The 19,237-nt window shown below is 37.5% G+C and overlaps 1 protein-coding gene across 1 annotated transcript in view; it reads left to right on the forward strand.

Annotated features, from left to right (window-relative positions):
* Exoc4 (exocyst complex component 4) overlaps positions 1-19,237 on the forward strand; it is a 722,780-nt gene that overhangs the window by 76,233 nt on the left and 627,310 nt on the right. Inside the window, exon 6 of the mRNA XM_038318719.1 lies at positions 7,000-7,243. Within this exon, the coding sequence (XP_038174647.1) occupies positions 7,000-7,243 (244 nt within the window). The remainder of the gene's footprint in view (positions 1-6,999; positions 7,244-19,237) is intronic.

The following is a 19,237-nucleotide window of genomic DNA, read 5'->3' on the forward strand; positions in this document are numbered from 1 at the left end:
CACAACTCTGTAAGATTGGTAATAAAATTTCTACTTTTCAGATGAAAGCCTAGAGATCCTGCCAGATTAAATGACTTGAGTAAGATCACACACCTAAAAAGTATAGAAATAATCAAAACTAGAATTCTATGGCTTTAAGCTCTTACTCTTCATTGTTTACCCAAATAACTGAACTTACAGAGTATCGACATTGGATTGTAATCCAATACATTTTATTGATCATCAGTGTGAACTATGTTATTTTATTCATCGGTTCTTACCCTTCCTTTTAGCCTGTATGCCAGTCTTATTTTAGCAGTCTCTGTGGTTGTTACTTCTGGGTGTTCAAAGGTTCTTGCTCCAAATGAGTTAATGGGTATCAAGCTCTGTTCCATGATAAAAGGATTCAGTAGATCTTTTTTTTTTTTGTTTTGCTTTGTTTTAAAAATACTTCCTAACATTGCTTTAAACAAATTTACCATCTTCTCTTCTTGACCCACACTAGTCCTTGTGTGTACACTGTGTACACATAATGCATGCCTCAGGTCAGCAGGGTGGGGTCCTCTTCTGTGAATCCATATCCTTGTTCTATCTACCTCACATGGTCTCATTTTTGGCAGCCTCTTTTCTGGAGTGGGGTGTTTTATTGTCTGTAGGTTTCTTTAAGGTAATTTAATCTGCACCTTAGGGGTTCTTAGCTAACATTTTTGAAGTACCTTAATCAGGAATCTACACTCCAGGGGTAGTTAGTTAACATTTGAAAGACCCTAATCAAGATTCTGTACTCCAGGGGCAACCAGTGCTTCAGTTACTGTTCTCTTCTGCACCAGTGGGTGCATTAATTAGAACAAAACACGGAAGAAGTAATTTTCCACTGCCGAAAGGAGTGATATCTAAGATATATATTTGGCCAAGAATTTCCACAGAGATAAGAACGGAGGATGAGAATTTGGGGAGGTCCAGTAGCCTTCTAGCCAAAGTAGGAGCTTGGTTTGCTCCTCAGCTTGTGACACCCATAGTGAATGGATTTCTCAGGCCATTGGAGCATGTAAGTATCTGTTAACACAGAAGGGCCAATCCTAGCTTTCTTGTCTGTCTTTCCATCGGGAGATCACTGACTCTACAATCTGGCTCCATTCATTGTTCACATTTCTTGTCTTCAGCAATGTTACCCTCTGTTTTGAACCAGACTATTTCCTTTCAATTTCAGGAATTATATTTTAAATGTAATTATGTAATAAGTAAATTGGATATTTCAGCAATATGAATTATAGTGTGATTTTTAAGGCACATACTATTTTTTAGTGGTAATTTTCTTACTGTTTTCAAGAATCTTGTCAGCATTGCCAGCTTCCCATCTGTGGTGTATTGGTGTAGCATTGTAGACAGGTAATTTGTTTGATACTTTGGTGGTCTAATTAGGCTTGACAACTTTCACAAAGGTCCCTTAATTTTCCTATTTTATTTTTTTTCAGATGATATAATTACATCAGTTCTTCTTTCCCTGCTCCCCTCCCAACCCTCCTAACCCTCCTGTTTACCTTCTTTCTCTCTTTCAAATTCATGGCCTCTTTTTTTAAAATTAGTTGTTGATTCAAAGGCTCCTCTTTATATTGAATTCTGCTCAATACTGGAAAATGGTTCTTACACATAGATAATATTGTTTGAATATAATATATAATTCAAATTAGAAAGATTGAAATTATTTGCTGTATATTAAGTTTGCACAATTTCTGTAAGTTTGCATAATATAATGAATGACATCTGTCAGGAGTTCCTATAGTATACACTGCCATTGTATCATTCTCTAATTAACATGTAGAAACAGTAGTGTTAAATGATAGAGTATGGCATATTCTACAATGAATTAAAAGGTCTTGTCTTCTGCAGTTTTGTGACATGTGTGGTAAGCCATGGTACAAATTGCTGATTTTATCTGACAAATATTGAGGAAAGAAAGCAGCCATGGGCCAATGGCCTATATACTCATTTTCAGAGCTATTAAACAAAAAGTATTTAGCTTCACAAATAGATATTCATCCTGTTTACTTGTTATTTTTTGGTCAATTTCTGTGGGGTAGTGTCTTTTTGTATGCCCCTGGGTAGTCTTCATTTAATGATTATTTCAGGTGTGTGCCATCATGCCTGGGCCTTATCTGCTAATTTATGTGCTATTAGTAATACAGGTATATGTATAAGTAGCTCAAAGCCATGTAACTAGAGATGCATAGTTAATGTGAATGTGGAAGTCTGGAGCTTGAAAAGGTCTTAGCTGTTTTCGCCTTAATCCATTCATCAGTTCAGTCAGGTGATACCCTTCTTCCATGTTTGCCCTCAGCTATTGCTGTCTGTATCCACCTTGTTCTGTATAAACAAAGCGGTGTGTGTAATAATAAAAACTTGGAGCCAGCAGGATTGTAGGACAAATAACAAGGTAAAAGTCATTCCTGTTCTTTAGTATGTTACATTATCCTATCAGTTAGAAGATTCTTAAAACTACATCTGATTCATCTTCAGTTGTTAGGATCTTTTAGAACAAAATATAATTCAAGGGTAAGAAGATTGGAGATGAAAGTAATATATTTCTAGCTTTAAAATGTTGAATATTGGGGGGTGGGGTTGAAGAGATGAAGAGCACTGGCTGCTCTCCCAGAGGACCTGGGTTCAATTCCCAGCACCCACATTGCAGCTCACAACTGTCTGTAACTTCAGTTCCAGGGGACCTGACACCCTCACACAGACCTACATGCAGACAAAATACCATGAACATAAAATAAAATAAATTTAAAAAAATGTCTAATGTTTATATATTAGATATCCAGTATAGCAATTCCAGTGCTTGAGAATGATATGGACATCAAGAGTTTGGAAATATTCACAGGTGTGTTATGATTGTTGCATGAGCCTTATTGAATTTAGATTAAATTATTTTTGTACATTTTTTTAGTGATGTTATCTGACAATGTAGATGTTTGTGAATATTAGACTAGTCATGTTGATTATATTATCCTTTTACATTATTTCTTAATTTTCAGCTGATGTAAGTGAAGTAGATAATATAAATCAATTAATATTGGATATTTTAAGTGTTTATGCTCTAGGAGTTTTCAGGAGACAATAAAAGGCTAAGTTTTTAAACAGATGTGCTGTTTATAACCTTGGCATTTTATTATTCAAATCTTGCTGTGTGTTGCTTTTTAGTGAACTAGTTCTCATATTAATATGCATATGACTAGCTCTATGCCATATCATTGCAGGACATACTGATTTAAACTGTATTTAGCTTATCAGTCACCCTGGGCAGGGAGCACTGATGTCTAGGTGACCCTTTGTACATGTCCTATTTGTGACTCATAGGGATATTTCTTACAAACAGCATTTTGAACAGGGAAATTTCCTTTACTTTTCTACCTGCCTGAAGCTCTTCTTGTAGTTCAGCTTCATTTCCTCCTATTCCATGCTGAATTGAGTGGCTGCCTGCTGTTGAGTACTTTTCTTGCCTTGCTGTGGGGTTGGATTTGCTATATAGACTATTTCTGTGGCCTGAGGTATTCTACTTATTCATGTATAAAACAAAATCAGGAACTGAAATGTATATTTTTCAAAACCTTACATTTGGAAGTATTGATGATGTTTTAAAAACTTGTCTTCAGGTTTTTATCATTTGAAGCCAAGTCTCTGGTTCTACTTCAAGTTTCATTAGTATCAAACATATATATGGGTTTTCAAGGCATAGTTTCTCTGGAACTCACTTTATAGACCAGGCTGGCCTCGAAATTCACTGAGATCAGCTTACTCTGCCTTCTAAGTGCTAGGATTAAAGGTGTGTGCCACCCCTCCCCCTAGCTAAACATTCTCATTGAATACTGTATCATTGAACATACTCTTTTGTACAGAATGCCCAATGAATATGGTCTCTCTCTCTCTCTGACTTTCTGGGAGCCTAGTGAGTCTAATAAGACAACATGAATAAATATATAGAAGATTTATTCATAATAATGAGCTTGCATAAGTAATTATATCTTAGATGTTATTAAAATCCTTTGGTTCATATTTAAGTGCATATTTTATGTTAAAATATACATATCATTAAACTTATTCTTAGTCATTTAAAATGTATAGATGAGTAGTATAAAAAGTACATTCGTAGTGTGTGCAGACAATACCCCATCCATCTGCACAGCTCTCTTCATCTTGTAAAGCTCACACTCAGTGTCTGTTAAGAAGTAACCACTCTTTCCTTCCTTCCTCTTGCCCCTGAAAAACAACCTTCTACTCTGTTTCTAGGAATTTGACCTTTCTAAGTACCTCATTGTAAGTGGAATCATCAAGTATTTGTCTTTTGTGTCAGGCAGTCTTATTTCAGTGAGCATGATGGAGTCAAGATTCATCCATGTTGCAGTGTGTCAGGCTTCCCCAGTTCTAAAGTGGAGTGGCATGTCACTGTTTATATAGATCACCCCTTTGCTAATCTGTTCATGTGTTGGTGAGCACCTGGGTTGCTTCTAAATTTGGTGAGTGTGTATAATGCTACCATTATAATAATGAGTTCTGTGAATAACGAACCATTATCGGTATATAGATATGTAGCTGAGAAATGTGGTTCATGATAAATACTGGTTTAGTTTGTAGCTTTCTTGTGCTGTCTTTGTCTGGCTTTGATACCTAGGGCTTTAGGTAACAATCCTAGGTTGTTACATGGATGCTAGAATACAGACTCCAGTCCCCATGATTGCTGAGCCATCTCTCCAGCTGGAATACAGCTTTATCATGTAGTTTTTAGTAGTGGCAAAGATCTCAGATAATCAGATAACCCTCCTCATCTACTCACAGGGGTTAAGAACTATTGTTTGAGGCTATTTCCTCCTTTTAAGATCAGATGGTTTGGGTAAAGGCTGTAGAATAAAGACCAATAGGGATATTTGGCATATAATATAACTTGTCAGAAGGTTTTCATTAATTATAACAAAGGCCTGTGTAAGATATAACACACACACACACACACACACACACACACACACACACACACATACACACACACATCTGTTTCTGTCACACTCACTTTTATAAACAAGGTCTCATATATGCTAGACTGGCTGGAATTTGCTTTCTAGCCCATGCTCACATTGAAATGGAATCACTATGCCTCAGCCCCTCAGTAGCTGGGCTTACTTTGTGTGGGTCACCATGTTAAGTCAAACATGTTTGAAGAAAAAATAGGGGTTTTTTTGGTAGTTATTCAGTACCTCTTTACTATTATATTTTTCCTCAAACTCTTCTCATATGTTTATGTTGTCTTACATATATTTCTTCATTTCTTTTTTATTTGTTGTAGTTATGTACTTTTGCCCCTACCTGTTTTTATAACATCTTTTATTGCCTTTACTTATCACATCTAATAAGTAGGAAGTTGAGACTGTGGTTTGATTCTTTAGAGTTCTCTTGAAATACCGTATATGGTATTTTAGACAGCATGTACTTAATTTAAGAACAGAGTTGGGTCAAAATAGTCTCTGCATCTGTCCTATATAATTGCTTGTACATTCATTATTAACCAATTAGTTTGAATTGGGGACTGCTGTATATTACTATGTAACTCAATTTACTAGAAAATTTCTCTGATTCCCTCAAGATAATAATCAAAGCAGTGATCTATATTAGCCTGCCATGCTGTTGAATTAATGTGGAAACTGGATCTGATATTTTTTAAATTTTATTTTATTTTTTAAAAACCTATCTTTTTTATTTTACATACTAATCTCAGTTCCTACTCCCTCCACTTCTTCCATTCCTCTACCTTTCCCCCCAAACCCCATCTACTCCTCATAGAGGGTAAGCCACATTGTTTTGAGGAAGGATCAAGACCTTCTCTACTATATCTAAGCTGAGCAAGGTATCTTTCCAAAGAGAATGGGTTCCAAAAAGCCAGTATAAGCAGTAGGGATAAATCCTGGCCCCATTATCAGTGACCCCTCAGTGTGCCCCAGCCATACAACTGTCACCCACATTCAGAGGGCCTAGTTTGGTCCTCTGCTGGTTCCTTCCGTGTCTGGCTGGAGTTGGTGAGCTCCCATTAGCTCAGGTAGGCTGTTTCAATGGGTATCCCCATCATCGTCTTGATCTCTTTGCTCATATTCTCACTCCTCCCACTCTTTGACTGTACATTGGAAGCTCAGCCCAGTGTTGCCCTGTGGATCTCTGCCTCTGTTTCCATCCGTTGCTGGATGAAGGTTCTATGGTGATATTTAAGATAGTCATCAATCTGACTACAGGGAAAGGCCAGTTCAGGCACTCTGTCCTCTATTGCTTAGGGTCTTAGCTGCAGTCATCCTTGTGGATTCCTGGGATTTCTTCTGGTGCCAGGTTTCTTGCTAGCCGCATAATGGCTCTCACAACCAAAATATTTCTTTCCTTGTTCTCCATCCTTGCCCTTCCCCATCTCAATTATCCCGTTCCCTCAAGTTCTCCACCCCCCTCCCCTTCTTCCCTCCTCTTCCCCTTCCACCCTCCTTTCTTACCCCACCCTCATGCTTCCAGTTTTCTCAGGAGAACTTGTCTATTTCCCCCTCCCAGGGGATATTTATATATGTTTCTGTTATGGTTCTCCTTGTCACTTAGCTTCTCTGTGGTTGTGTACTCTCAGAAGATTGGGAATCAGTCTACTTCAAGACCCAGCAATATCACTCTTGGGCATATACCCAAAGAATGTTCAATCATACTACAAGGACATTTGTTCATCTATGTTCATAGCAGCATTATTTGTAATAGCCAGAACCTGGAAACAACCTAGATGCCCCTCAACCAAAGAATGGGTAAAGAAAATGTGATACATTTACACAATATGATACTACTCAGTGGTAAAAAGCAATGCCATCTTGAAATTTGCATGCAAATGGATAGAATTAGACAAAAATCATCCTGATGAGGTAACCCAGACACAGAAAGATGAACAAGGTATGTACTCACTCTTAAGTGGATACTAGCTGAATCTGGTATTTCTGGTGTGCTTTTATTTTACAGTGAGAGAGATGAACCTGCAAGACATCAAGGAGGACTTGGAGTGTGATCCAGAGGAGAACAGCACTCTTTTCATGGGAATTCTTATCCAGGGGCTGGCCAGACTGAAGAAGATTCCTGAGACAGTTAAAGCCATTAAAGAACGTTTGGAGCAGGAGCTAAAGCAGATTGTGAAGAGGTCAACCACTCAGGTGGCAGACAGTGGCTATCAGAGGGGAGAGAGTCTCACTGTGGACAATCAGCCAAGGTAGACAAGTGTATAGTTTGGTGTTGGCTTCTCTTTTTCTTGTATACTTTCTAGGATGAGGAGTAGATAACTTATCTTCAGGTAGGATTATTTTCTTGAGCTGAGAATACTATATTCCTCACATACTCAGGCCAGGCATTACTTTGATTTGTTGATAAAATTTAGATTTAAGCCTATTGTTCATATTCACAGACATTGAATAAAAGATACAAACTTTTTTTAGGGGGGTAAACTAATGAATTGTATTAGGGTTACTTACAGGAATATGGGTAAGAGGTTACTTACAGGAGCATAAATGTTTCAAAGACAACAACATCACTAAGGCCCACCCCAACATCTGGAAACCTAGAGCACGCTGCACGGCCTGTAGGCAGCTCAATAGGTTGGAGAGTGTCCTTCTAGGTGCCTCAGTTGATCTAATACTCTAAAGATCAACCATGCATCTTGTCTGGTTTTTGCTTTTTCCAGGAAGCTGGCATGGTCCCAGAGTCTTCTTTGCACTTCAGCTTGCCTGAGAGTCTTCTTTGTACCTGGATTCTGCTTACTCTGGCAGGGAGGGAACGAGTGAATCTGTTTAGTTTAAGGGAGTTCTTGGAGCACTTTTTTTGGTGTTGTCTACCTCCCTTCTTAAAGAGCACATCTGCAAGGTGGGATGTCTTAGTCTAATCTTAGAGGAGACTGTTTCACAACAGTGCATTTGCGTGTGCATATGTACATGCATTAATATATGCTTGCATGAGCATGTGTGAAGTTCAAAAAACATTTTTTAGAGTTGATTCCATTTTTAAAGTATTATTATTTTAATTTTTGTGTTGGGGTGTTTTGCCTTGCGTGTATATATATATAATTTGTGTACCATGTGCATGCCATTTGTCTATGGGGGTCAGAAGAAGGCTTTGGAGATCCTAGAACTGGAGTTTCAAACAGTTGTAAGCCATTATTATATGAGTGCTGGAAATGAATCCTGCGCCCTTAGAAGAGCAGCCAATGCTTCTAACCACTGAGCCATTTATCTAGCCATTTGCCACCCACCTTTATATGGGTGTCTGGAATTGAACTAGGTAGCCAGGCTTTCTCAGCAAATGCCTTCTCCTATTGAGCCATCTCTCTGGCCTCTGAAGGCAACAAACCTGTTTGTAATGAAGAGTGTTTATTATCACACATGTTAAGTTGATAAATCAACGGCAAGAAAGAATTGAACAGTTGCCGAACATGTGTTAGTTACCAAGCTGTTTTTGAGATAATTTGTCTCTGTTACTTCATTTAGTTTTCACTGCTACTCTGTGAGCTAGTTATTAGTGTTCGCATCTTATAATTAGAAGAACTGAGACTCAGAGATCGTAATTAGCCCAAGCTTGTGTTTAGAGGCTGGCTAATCTTGAAATTGAATCATGGCTACTTGATTCTGAAGTCTGTGGTTTTAACTGTCTTGTGTTTACCTCTTAACTATGTATGATATTTGTGAATTGGAAAATATCAGGAATTTCTACATTTCCTTAAAACAGTAAATGAAATTTGAATTTCAAAGTTTTTGTTTTATAGGATTACATGGCAGTTGTATTCAGATCTCAAGAGATGACTATTATACTCTGGGAGAAAATGTTGGTCAGGTCAGATTTTAGGGAACAGTAGTTCAGTATTGTTTGTCAGTATTTGGAGTTAGGAGTTAGTTAAAAAAACAAAATGAGATTGACTGTGATCTCTTCTCCCTTCCTTCACTTCAACCTTCCTTTTCCCTGACACATACAAGGCACATCAAGGGTGCCATGGCATGGGAGAGAAAAAAAATCAATGAAGATTTCAATTTCTTTGGTGAATAGAAGCAAATGGATGAGGTGGTATGTACTTATAATGTCAGTGCCCTGAAGTCTGAGGCAGGATGATTTGGAGGTCATGGGCAGCCTAGGCTACACAGGGAGACACTTTCTCAGGGAAAAAAAGTCACACAAGTAAAATAATTTTCTCATTTGTTTGAATGGATGTGCATGAAGGGTTATGCTTTTCTTAATATACTACTGAGGAGGTTTTGCTGTTTTTACTTAATATGCACACATTTTAAAAACAGACACTAAACTGAATTAAGGAGAAAGAATACCAATTCAGCCCAGATAGACTTATTTTAATATCTTGGAAAGGCTGATATATTTCATTCATATTTTCTGAAATATTTTTGGATATCTAAATAACAATGATAGTGATTTAAAAATCCTTCAAAAGAAATTCTCTTATGAACTTCATTCAAAGTACTATAATTGGTAAATGAATAAAAAACCTTTAAACTGCTATCTAACTGTTATGGAATGCATCAAAACAGATGGTTGACGAATGTCTGGTTTGGAGAGTAGTTCTGTCAGTATTGGAGCTCCTGTACCTTACAGGGTGGCCTGCTTTAGTTGAGGTTAATGGTTATAATGCTTAGTAAAGAACATCATACACATGCAACTCCATACCAATGCATATGCTTATTATTGGCACCTTGTTCAATCTTGGTGTGTTTTGTCACTCATGTGATTCAGAGATTCAGAATTGAACTTTTCTTTTTTCTTTGCTTGTGCCTGGATTTCTGTAAAGACCTTTTGACTCTTTGCTAATGAATACGCTAAAATTCTGCTTTGCTGTTTGCTCTGTTGTTGCAAGTGCCCAGATGAATAGACTGAACTTTCAGAGGGAAATAACATTACTATAATATATGCTGGAAATAAAGCAAAGGGCACAGATCAATAACTTTCCTGCAGCTCTCATTATAGTTGCCCTAAAAACATAGTGTCTTTCATAGGATTTTGACCTCTTTTTCTTCTGTTGCCTCAGCTGTTTCCAGAATCCAGGAGTGGAGACTGCATCAGTAGAAGTAGGAAGTCAGCTCCTTGCCCCAGAAAATTATAGATGTCTTTCTGTGAGGAATGAGTCAGCAGTAGAAGTATTTTTCTCTTTTCTACTTTTCCTTTCCTTTCCTTTCCTTTCCTTTCCTTTCCTCCTTTCCTTTCCTTTCTTTTCTTCCTTTCTTTCTTCCATCCTTCCTTGTTTGCTTTTTTTCTCTCCTTTTTTGTTATTTTAATGGCCCTTCTTCTTCTTCTTCTTCTTCTTCTTCTTCTTCTTCTTCTTCTTCTTCTTCTTCTTCTTTTCTTCTTCTTCTGGTAGGGTACATTGGATACTAAAAATCAAATGGTTTATATTCTGCTTTTTGTTTTTTTTCCCTGTATAACATGATTCCACTTTATAAAAGACATGTTTTTGCCAGAATTCTTTATCATGAAGTAAAATATTACAAAGAAAATAATCATTTGGGGGTAAACCATATTATTAAATCAAAGACTGAATTTTTGAATTGGGATTCCAAATGATTAACAATTCTGACTGGACCTCTGGTGGCTAGTTTCTATAGTTATAAGGTCCCTTAAAACTCCTCAAGAATTAATTTCCTTAAGTTAATCACAGTCCTTTAGAAATGATTAGCATTGTTGCTTCTAGAGGCTTGGAACTTTAAAAAGGATATTATTAAATTATTCCTTGAGGCATGCATGATGCTTATGTGTTGAAAATTTCCTAAGATATTAGTGACATCTGTTTCAGAGGGAAGTAAAACCACAGTGGCATTATTAGTGCCATCATTATTGTTATATTTTACTACCTCAAGACTATTATCACTGGCGATAGAAGAATCTGTTTTCCTTAAGCAAAATTGGAATGTAGGCAAAATCCCCATCCATTCCCCACATGCATATTCTCTGGCCAACCCTAATGAAATAAATTATTCTAAAACATTTATATGCAAATGCAACTGTGCAGCAAGGCGTCAGTACTGGAAGTTTCCCTGCAAGTTTCATTGTTCATCTCCATCTTGTTAAATATATTATGGTTGTGATGCATTGCAGGCCTGTTTCCATTTGTCTTATGCAAAGCGAGTTAATGTTGTGTGGTATTTTGCTGGAAATGGAGATTGAATGAGGCTGTTGAATTCCATCTTGCTTTAATTTATACAAAGCCAGAATATTTCCTTCATCAGCTTAAAAAATCATTTTGGTGACCTACTTTATATTTTTTATTTTCCAAACTATCCATTTATTTGTATTCATAGGAGAAGTATTTTATCTTCTCGGTTCTTTCATTAACTGTAGTGTTTATAAACTTCTGTACACTGTAATTGGAAATGCTCAGCAACTGTTAGGTTGCTCCTGTTGACTTCGTAAGTGCTAACTCCGGGTGATAGGTGCCTTTCTAACCTTGCACAAACATTTGTTACGTATCGTAGCCTTCAAAGGCAAGGCAGTGTCTTCAACTTCAGATGGCCACTGTGGCTACAGCCTCTGTGATTTAGAGTCAGTTTCTTCAATTTTGTTCTGTATTATTGTTGATTATTCCCAAAAATTTAGCCAACGAGATTTTTATATTATTATGGTGTTAAAGAAGCCAGAAGAAGTTCTGAGGTGATTCACAAATACTAAAGTAAGAGGAAAACATTGAAGGAAAAAAGTGTTCTTTGAAGTATTGGATCTTGTCAAGAATAAGGAAATGAGCAAGAGGTGGTGGTGATTGGATTGTTTATGACAGCTACTCTATTTGGTATATATCTGAAGGCAAGAGCTCCTTGCAGAGATACTGAAGTCTTGCTACATTGGTAAACTTAATGGCTTGAAAGAGTCTAGGGAGAATTGGATGAGTTTGAAGCTTCAATGGGGTATGGGTCACTCATGAAACTAAATTTTAGTATAGAAAAATGTCGTAGATCCACAAGACTTTGTTTTTAAAGAATATTTTATTATATATAGCTAACCGTATATATTTAGTTATTTATTTTTGGATTGTACCTAGAAAGAAGAGAAGAGAGAACTAATTTGTCCCATTTGGTACATACTTTTATATTTTAGTAAAGTGTCCAGTAGGGCCATAGTAAGTATTGAATGAAAGAATGAATCCCACATAGAGTGAATATTTACTATGGACCAGGCACTAAATTAAAATGCCAAACAGTCAGACATGGTGCTGTACACATGGAGATTAAAGGGGAAGAATGGCACCCTCATATAAATTACATTGTTGCAAACTATGGTAAAGGTATAAGGGACAAGCAGAAGATATCTTGGAAGCATGGGCTTAGGTACATATCCGGAAATGGCTTGTATCAGTGTTGTTTTGAAAGTAAAGTAGGCAGCATTTATTGTTTATACTAGTTGCAGTTGTCAAGCTCATTCGTTTGATAGCACCACCTTGTTACTGTAGTTGTGCAGTCAGTATGATGTCAGCATCTCAGACGTGAGAAGGAAAAGAACCAGACCTTTGCCTCTCCATTTTCACAGTTTCCTCTGGCCCCAATGGCTTATTCAATTTTGATGAGTACTCCTAAGTGTACTTTTCTTAGAGACGAACATTTTCATTTATGAAGAAACATTCTTTAGGGTTGTATATTCCCTTGCCATTACATTATATTGGCAGATATGTTTATATTTGCCAGTCTGAGAGGTGAACATTGACATTTCTAGTGTAGTTTGGGTTTGTTTTTCCTTGTTATAAGTGAGATTACAGTTTTCATTTGTATAACAATAAGTTGTTATGGTGTTTGGATTATGTCTGGATGTAATGCTTCAAGATCAACTGAGTTGAGAATAGGTTCAGAGCACAAAGTCAGACAAAGGACATTTACAGAGTCAGGGTGGTGGGTTACAGTGGTACATTATCTTGTTACATTCAGTTTTCTGATTTTTTCCCCCCTGCATACATATAGAGGCCACACGGACTACACACAGCTACTAAGTAATAAACACACAATTTATTTATTTTTTTGTTTCTTAAGACAGGGTTTCTCTGTATAACTGCTCTGGCACTCCTGGAACTTGCTTTGTAGACCAGGCTGGACTTGAACTCACAGAAAGCTGCCACCATGGCCAGCTTGTGACTAACAGTTTTTAAACAGAATAGATATTCTAGACATGGAATCTTGTTACTCAGAAATGGTACACAGATTTAAAACTCTTCAATCATTTTTCAAATATTCTACTTACTATTTTAGGATCATAGTTGACAACGTGTAGTTTCCCTTCTGATAGCACAGATGTGTGAGGTCTACTCTATGTCTACATTGGCTCTGAAGGAGCCACATACATTAAATCAGATCCTACTTATTGTGCTGGATTAGTGTGCTGTTCACTCCTTTCATTTCTGCCTGCTGTGTGTTTGTCCTGTAGTTAATTGAGAGGGTAGTTTTGTGCTTGCTGAATAATTCTAACTCCGATCATTACCCTTTTTATAATTATGATTCTTTTCAAGGTTAATATCTCATTTCCCACACCTCCCCCTCCTCCTGTTTCTCAGCCTGTGAAGACTATAGCATTTTCAAGAATGCATAGGATTATTCCTATGAAGTTTGAAAATGTATACTTTTACAATATTTTTAAAATCTGGAATCTGGAACTCAGTAGGAGGTCCTCCTGATTTAAAAGGGCATGCTCATAAAGTGGTTTTATCCATGAGGGAGCTGAAAGGCTCATATCCCAAGGTTAACTTCATAGTTCAAGTGCAGTGTTTGTGGAAAGAGAAAAATGAAGCATTTCTCATAATTTCTTTTAGACTGTGTCTGGAATCAGGCATGTGTTTCCTTTTCAAATGGTAGCATTTCCTTTCATCTCTTCTCTCTGTATTAGTTACTCTTCTTCTGAGAGTCTAAAATGCAGGACTTGCTAGAAATTGGCCACTTTATTTTGCAGAAAAGTCATTTGAGAGCAGCTTTGAAGCAAGGTCAGGCATTTGTCCTTGTGGCTTCTGGTAGCCATTCCCAGGCACTGCATGTAGCACCTGGACATGCTCAGAATCAGGAAGGGACTTGATATGATTTAGATGAATAGTTAATTCAAATCAAAGCAAGCGGGAAGCAAGTAAATTTAACTTCAGTGATTATGATTCCATTTGATTGAATCTCTACTTTTGATTACACGTATCAGTGAGAACATGCTTTAAATACATCCAGCTATTAAATATTGAAGGGTATGAAGAATGAACCAGGCACATAGTGAAGAAACGCCACCATTCTTTGACGAGCATGTGGCACTTATGGGTGTACTGTTTGTTTTTAAACAAATGAAAGGAGATAGTTGTTTTGAGTGTGGGACTTATCGTTAACTAAGGTGGATAATTCATCACCATGTATGATCCAAGGTGTCTGCATTTTTAGTAAGACTTCAATGACTAACAACTCTATAACAGATAAGTGAGTTAGTAGTATCAGTATGTTCACAGTTACTTTGTAAAGGTGAAGTTGGATAGCTGTCTTTCTGGTTGTACATTGTCCTTTGCTTGTAGTCTCTAGAAAAAGGGCTTGTGATTAAATGGGGTGGAGTTACTTTTCAATAATAAATTTCTTAAAGCTTTGTTTTGCATTTGGTAGAGTTAAAAGCCAATCTGTTCTTTCTCTTTTGTTTGTTTGGTTTTATTTTGAGACAGGGTTTCTCTTTGTAACAGCTCCAGCTATCCTAGAATTAGCTCTGTAGATTAGGTTAGCCTCAAATTCACAGAGATTTGCCTGCTTCTGCCTCCTGAGTGCTGGGATTAAAGATATGCACCACCATCACCACCCACACCAGTCTGTTCTTGCTGTCGCTTTGTATATCAGGTTTAAAGTAGAGATTTGATCAGTTAAGGGAATAATCTTTAATAGTAATAATAAGGGTCTAATCTCTTTCATGGATTGTTGTAACTTTATTTCAATGTCACCCTTCATGTTTCATCAAGGTCACCTCACAAACAGACAGATGGACAGACAAATACTCTTATTGATTGAGAATTTCCTCTTGATGATGAATGGGAGCAATGCAGGTGTGATCAAAACCCCTTCATTTATAGTTAGGCTATCTGTACCCCTCTAACTTTTGGCCTACCCCCTTTGTTATGGTGTCATGAGTTCATAAGATGTGTGTTAACTTTGTGTTTGTAGTGTGGTTTAGAATGCGGGCCAGCAAAGCTAAGACCATCTTGATATGTACAGTTGATGACTGATTTGTTTTAATGTTCATAGAAAATACTAACTCTGTGTCTAGTGCTTACATTACAGAGAAAACAGTAGGGAGAAAAATATTCTATGGTTATTGCCTTTGTCTGTCAGTGGGAAAATGCAGTGCCCTGATATTAAGGTCTCAGCAGATAAATAGTAGAATGGGACCAGTTTTCTTCATTGTGTGTCTGCTTTGTGACCATGTAAAACAGCTTCTTGACTGCCAACCTGAGTTTTCCGGCCAAATGGCTAATCCGAGTTTCCCAGGATGTTAAATTTAGATTCGGATAGATTGATGGAAAGCCTCTGCACCATGGGTTCTTGTTGTTCCCTGACAGTTTCTTCTTAGCCCTCTGTGTTTTCGCACACTGGCACTTGAGGGTGGGAACCACAGGGATGTTCCAGGTAGGAAGTTAGGAGAAATACTGGGAGAATAAATGTTTAGAAGAAAGCTTTTTTAAAAAAATATTTTATTTTAGCTTTTTGAGACAGGGTCTCTCTACATAGTTCCAGCTGCCCTGAACTCACTCTCTAAACCAAGCTGGCCTCAAACTCACAGAGATTTTCCTGCCTCTGCCTCCTAAGTGCTGGGATTAAAGATATATGTCACTACTGACCTGGCAGAAGACTGTTTTTAAGACCAGCAGGTAACTGTTTAAAGAATGAATGCTTCTATCTTGACACTTTCCTGGTGTTTTTTGTGTAAAGTAGATTTTTATTGCAATATTATTCACGTTAGTTCTGAATGTGTGTCTTTCAGATTATAGAACTGAACTTCCTATTTTCTCATGTTTTGGTTGATAAAGTTATATTTTGAGAACATAATTTAGTGAGGGAAACTTTATGATGGACTTCTAAAATTAGGAGGCTATAACTTATAACACTCATTTTAAAACTACTTGTTGTAATCTGTCTTCGATCATTCCTATTCTGGGGACTTCGTTTTCATTCCTTCATTCAACAGTCTTCCTTTCCTAACTGCTGGGTATTTTGGCAACTGCTAGTCTGCAGCCACAAATCAGAATCAGTGAGTTAATAGTCTCGACGACAAGAAGCAGGGTTGGAGGAAAGTACACTAGTTTGAGGACTCGTCCTATAATTCTGAGGTGAGAGATTTCAAGAATGTAGCAGGTAACAGTGGCAGTGGAGTGAAAGGACAATATACTAGGACAATATACTAGGGATTCAGCGGACACAGATCTGAGTGAGGGGAGGAGGTGAAGGTTTCTCAGGGCAACTGTGAATACTGATGTTACGTGGAGAACTAGGTTTTGGGGAGGATATGATGGGTTCCATTTAGGTCATGTTAAATCGTAGGTATGTTGATCACTCATGAGAGTGATCCAGGAAGTATGCTCACAATTTTTTGCAAATGATAATAAAGTCACTTTGTTGTGTGCATTTACTAAGAGAGACCTGAGGGTGGAGAATTCCTGACACAGTCCCGAAGATGCTTTTGAGACTGAGCTGCTAGAGAGGAAAGCAGCAGTCTTGGAATGTGAGGCTAGTGGAGAAGTAGAGAGTGGCCAGTGGAAGCAACCACTGCAGCTCATTGAGTGGAGTGTCTGTTCTACAGCCCAAATGTAACCAGAGAAAACCACTTACTGCTACCAAAGCAAGAGTTGTTTTAGTAGCTGAGCAGCAGTGAATCCTGCTGTAACAAGGAGGCAGAGGCAGAGCAGATAGTTCTGGCACTTTTGCCAGCCTTGGATCCCTAGAATGTTTCTCTGAGCAGTACTGATAAATTATTTCCTCCTTTCCTCTAGAAAGAAACATTAGGATAAATAATTTCCTTTGTTCTATTCTTGTCTATCAGCTTTAAACCACTCATAAAGTGGACTCAGAGGCTGAAATGAGAAAATCAAACAGAACCTTTAATGTAGTTCCTGGCATATTGTGAGTGCTGAATAAAGAGAGGCTGTCACTGTATTCCTCATCTGTGTGTCAGCTCCAATGTCATCCTCACTTTCTCCAGGTTCTCCTGCTTCTGGACTGCCTTTGCTGCCTGCCGCAGTTTGAGGGAAGAACCCAGATTGGCATCTTAAATCGTAGACTTCTGATAAGATTCCAGTCTTATATTGTTCATTCTTTTCTTCATTTCCTCATGATTTTAGATGCCACAAACATTGACCATTTTCTCCATCCTGGACTTTGCGGCATGTGTTAGTAGGGAGGTAGGTGTGGCTAGAAAGAAGAGAAAGAAGCACAAGACAGTGCTCTGTCTTAATTTCTGACCCAGTGGTGTCTATCCAGGAGGCTACAAAAACTCTGTGTGTGTGTGTGTGTGTGTGTGTGTGTGTGTGAGCGTCTGCGTCTGCGTGTGTGTTATAAAAATCTGGATTTTTCATGTGAGAGAAAACATGTAATAGTTGTCTTTCTGAGTCTGGCTTATTTCACTTAACATTTTCATCCATTTTTCTTAAAATCGAATAATTTGATTTTCTTTTGAGATGGGGTTTCCTCAGTTTAGCCCTATATTATCTGCACCTGAATAAGGGATCATTATAGGTGCCGATGATATAACCTGGGTTAGAGTACTTACTGTGGAAGCCTAGTATATTGTATTTGATCCCTGGAACCGCATGAAGATGGTAAGAGAGAGCTATTTCTATAAAATTCTCTGATTTCCACCTACATGCCATGGCATGAGTACCTCTCTCTCTCTCTCTCTCTCTCTCTCTCTCTCTCTCTCTCACACACACACACACACACACACACACACACACACACAGATAGAAAGAAATTAAAAAAAAACCTTCATTGTGTTTATACACTACATTTTCTTTACCTACCCATTTGTTGATGGGCATGTGTGATGATTTTATAACTTAGCTATTGTGCATAGTGCCACAAGAAATGTGAATGTACAAATGCATTTGTTGTGTGCTGATTTATATCCCTTCCATTATATTCTAAGTATAATCTAGCTGGATCATAGGGTTGATAGTTCTACTTTTATTGAGGAACTGCCATACTATAAATGATTTATTTCTTATATACTATTTATGAAAGAAGGATAAAATATCCAAATGAGTGAAAAGAAAAAAGTTAATTTCTTCTCAGTGATCAGAATTCAGAGAAATAATCTTTTAGTATAGTTTTTTTTGAGGTGCTGGGTTCCTTTCTTAGCTGTTCTGTGTATTTCATGTTTACCACAGAACTATAGACACCCAGTCTCTTTTTCACTCAAGACATAGCTACTACTATGTTAGATCTTAAGTGTTTTGTAATATAATTCAGATATCTTATATTTCACTTCTTGAATGCATGTAGTTGTTAATTTTGATTAGGTTATGATATGCTTAGACAGTTAGTAAATATATATTCTGAGCCGGGCGGTGGTGGTGCACACCATTAATCCCAGCACTCGGGAGGCAGAGGCAGGTGGATCTCTGTGAGTTTGAGGCCAGCCTGATCTACAAGAGCTAGTTTCAGGACAGGCTCCAAAGCTACAGAAAAACCCTGTCTCGATAAACCAAAAATAAATAAATAAGATGTAATCTGAATTCGATGACATTAAATGTCAAGAGTTCTGACCTGAACAATGGAATCTCTTGATGGATTCATAATATGATGGCATTGTTGGGATTACTAGAAGGTGGAGCCCAGCTGAAGGCTGTAAGTCACTAGAGGTATGTCTTCAGGACTATGTTTTTTGTAAGCACTTTTTTCCACTGACATGAAGTGCTACCCGAGCTCATAGGTCCACACAAGCATTGGATGAATCCTCTGAAACTGGAAGCCAAAATGAATCATCATTTAAGTTTTAATATTAGATATTCTATCAGTGATTAGTAAAATGTTTTTTAGCATCAAGTTGGGCTTTGACTGCCATCACTTCTGTGTGGTTTCAGAACAACCAACACACTATAAATCCCTTATACTTTATGAGTTAATTTATTCCTACTCTAAGAACCATTAGTTTATCTGTGACTTTTTCTGCACTTGAAGTGTTTCTTACAAATAGGCAGCTGTCTTTGACTTTTTCTTTACCAGATTTTTTTAAGTTTGTTCTT

The sequence above is a fragment of the Arvicola amphibius genome, chromosome 2 (genome assembly GCF_903992535.2).
Source record: "Arvicola amphibius chromosome 2, mArvAmp1.2, whole genome shotgun sequence".
Lineage (NCBI taxonomy): Eukaryota > Metazoa > Chordata > Mammalia > Rodentia > Cricetidae > Arvicola > Arvicola amphibius.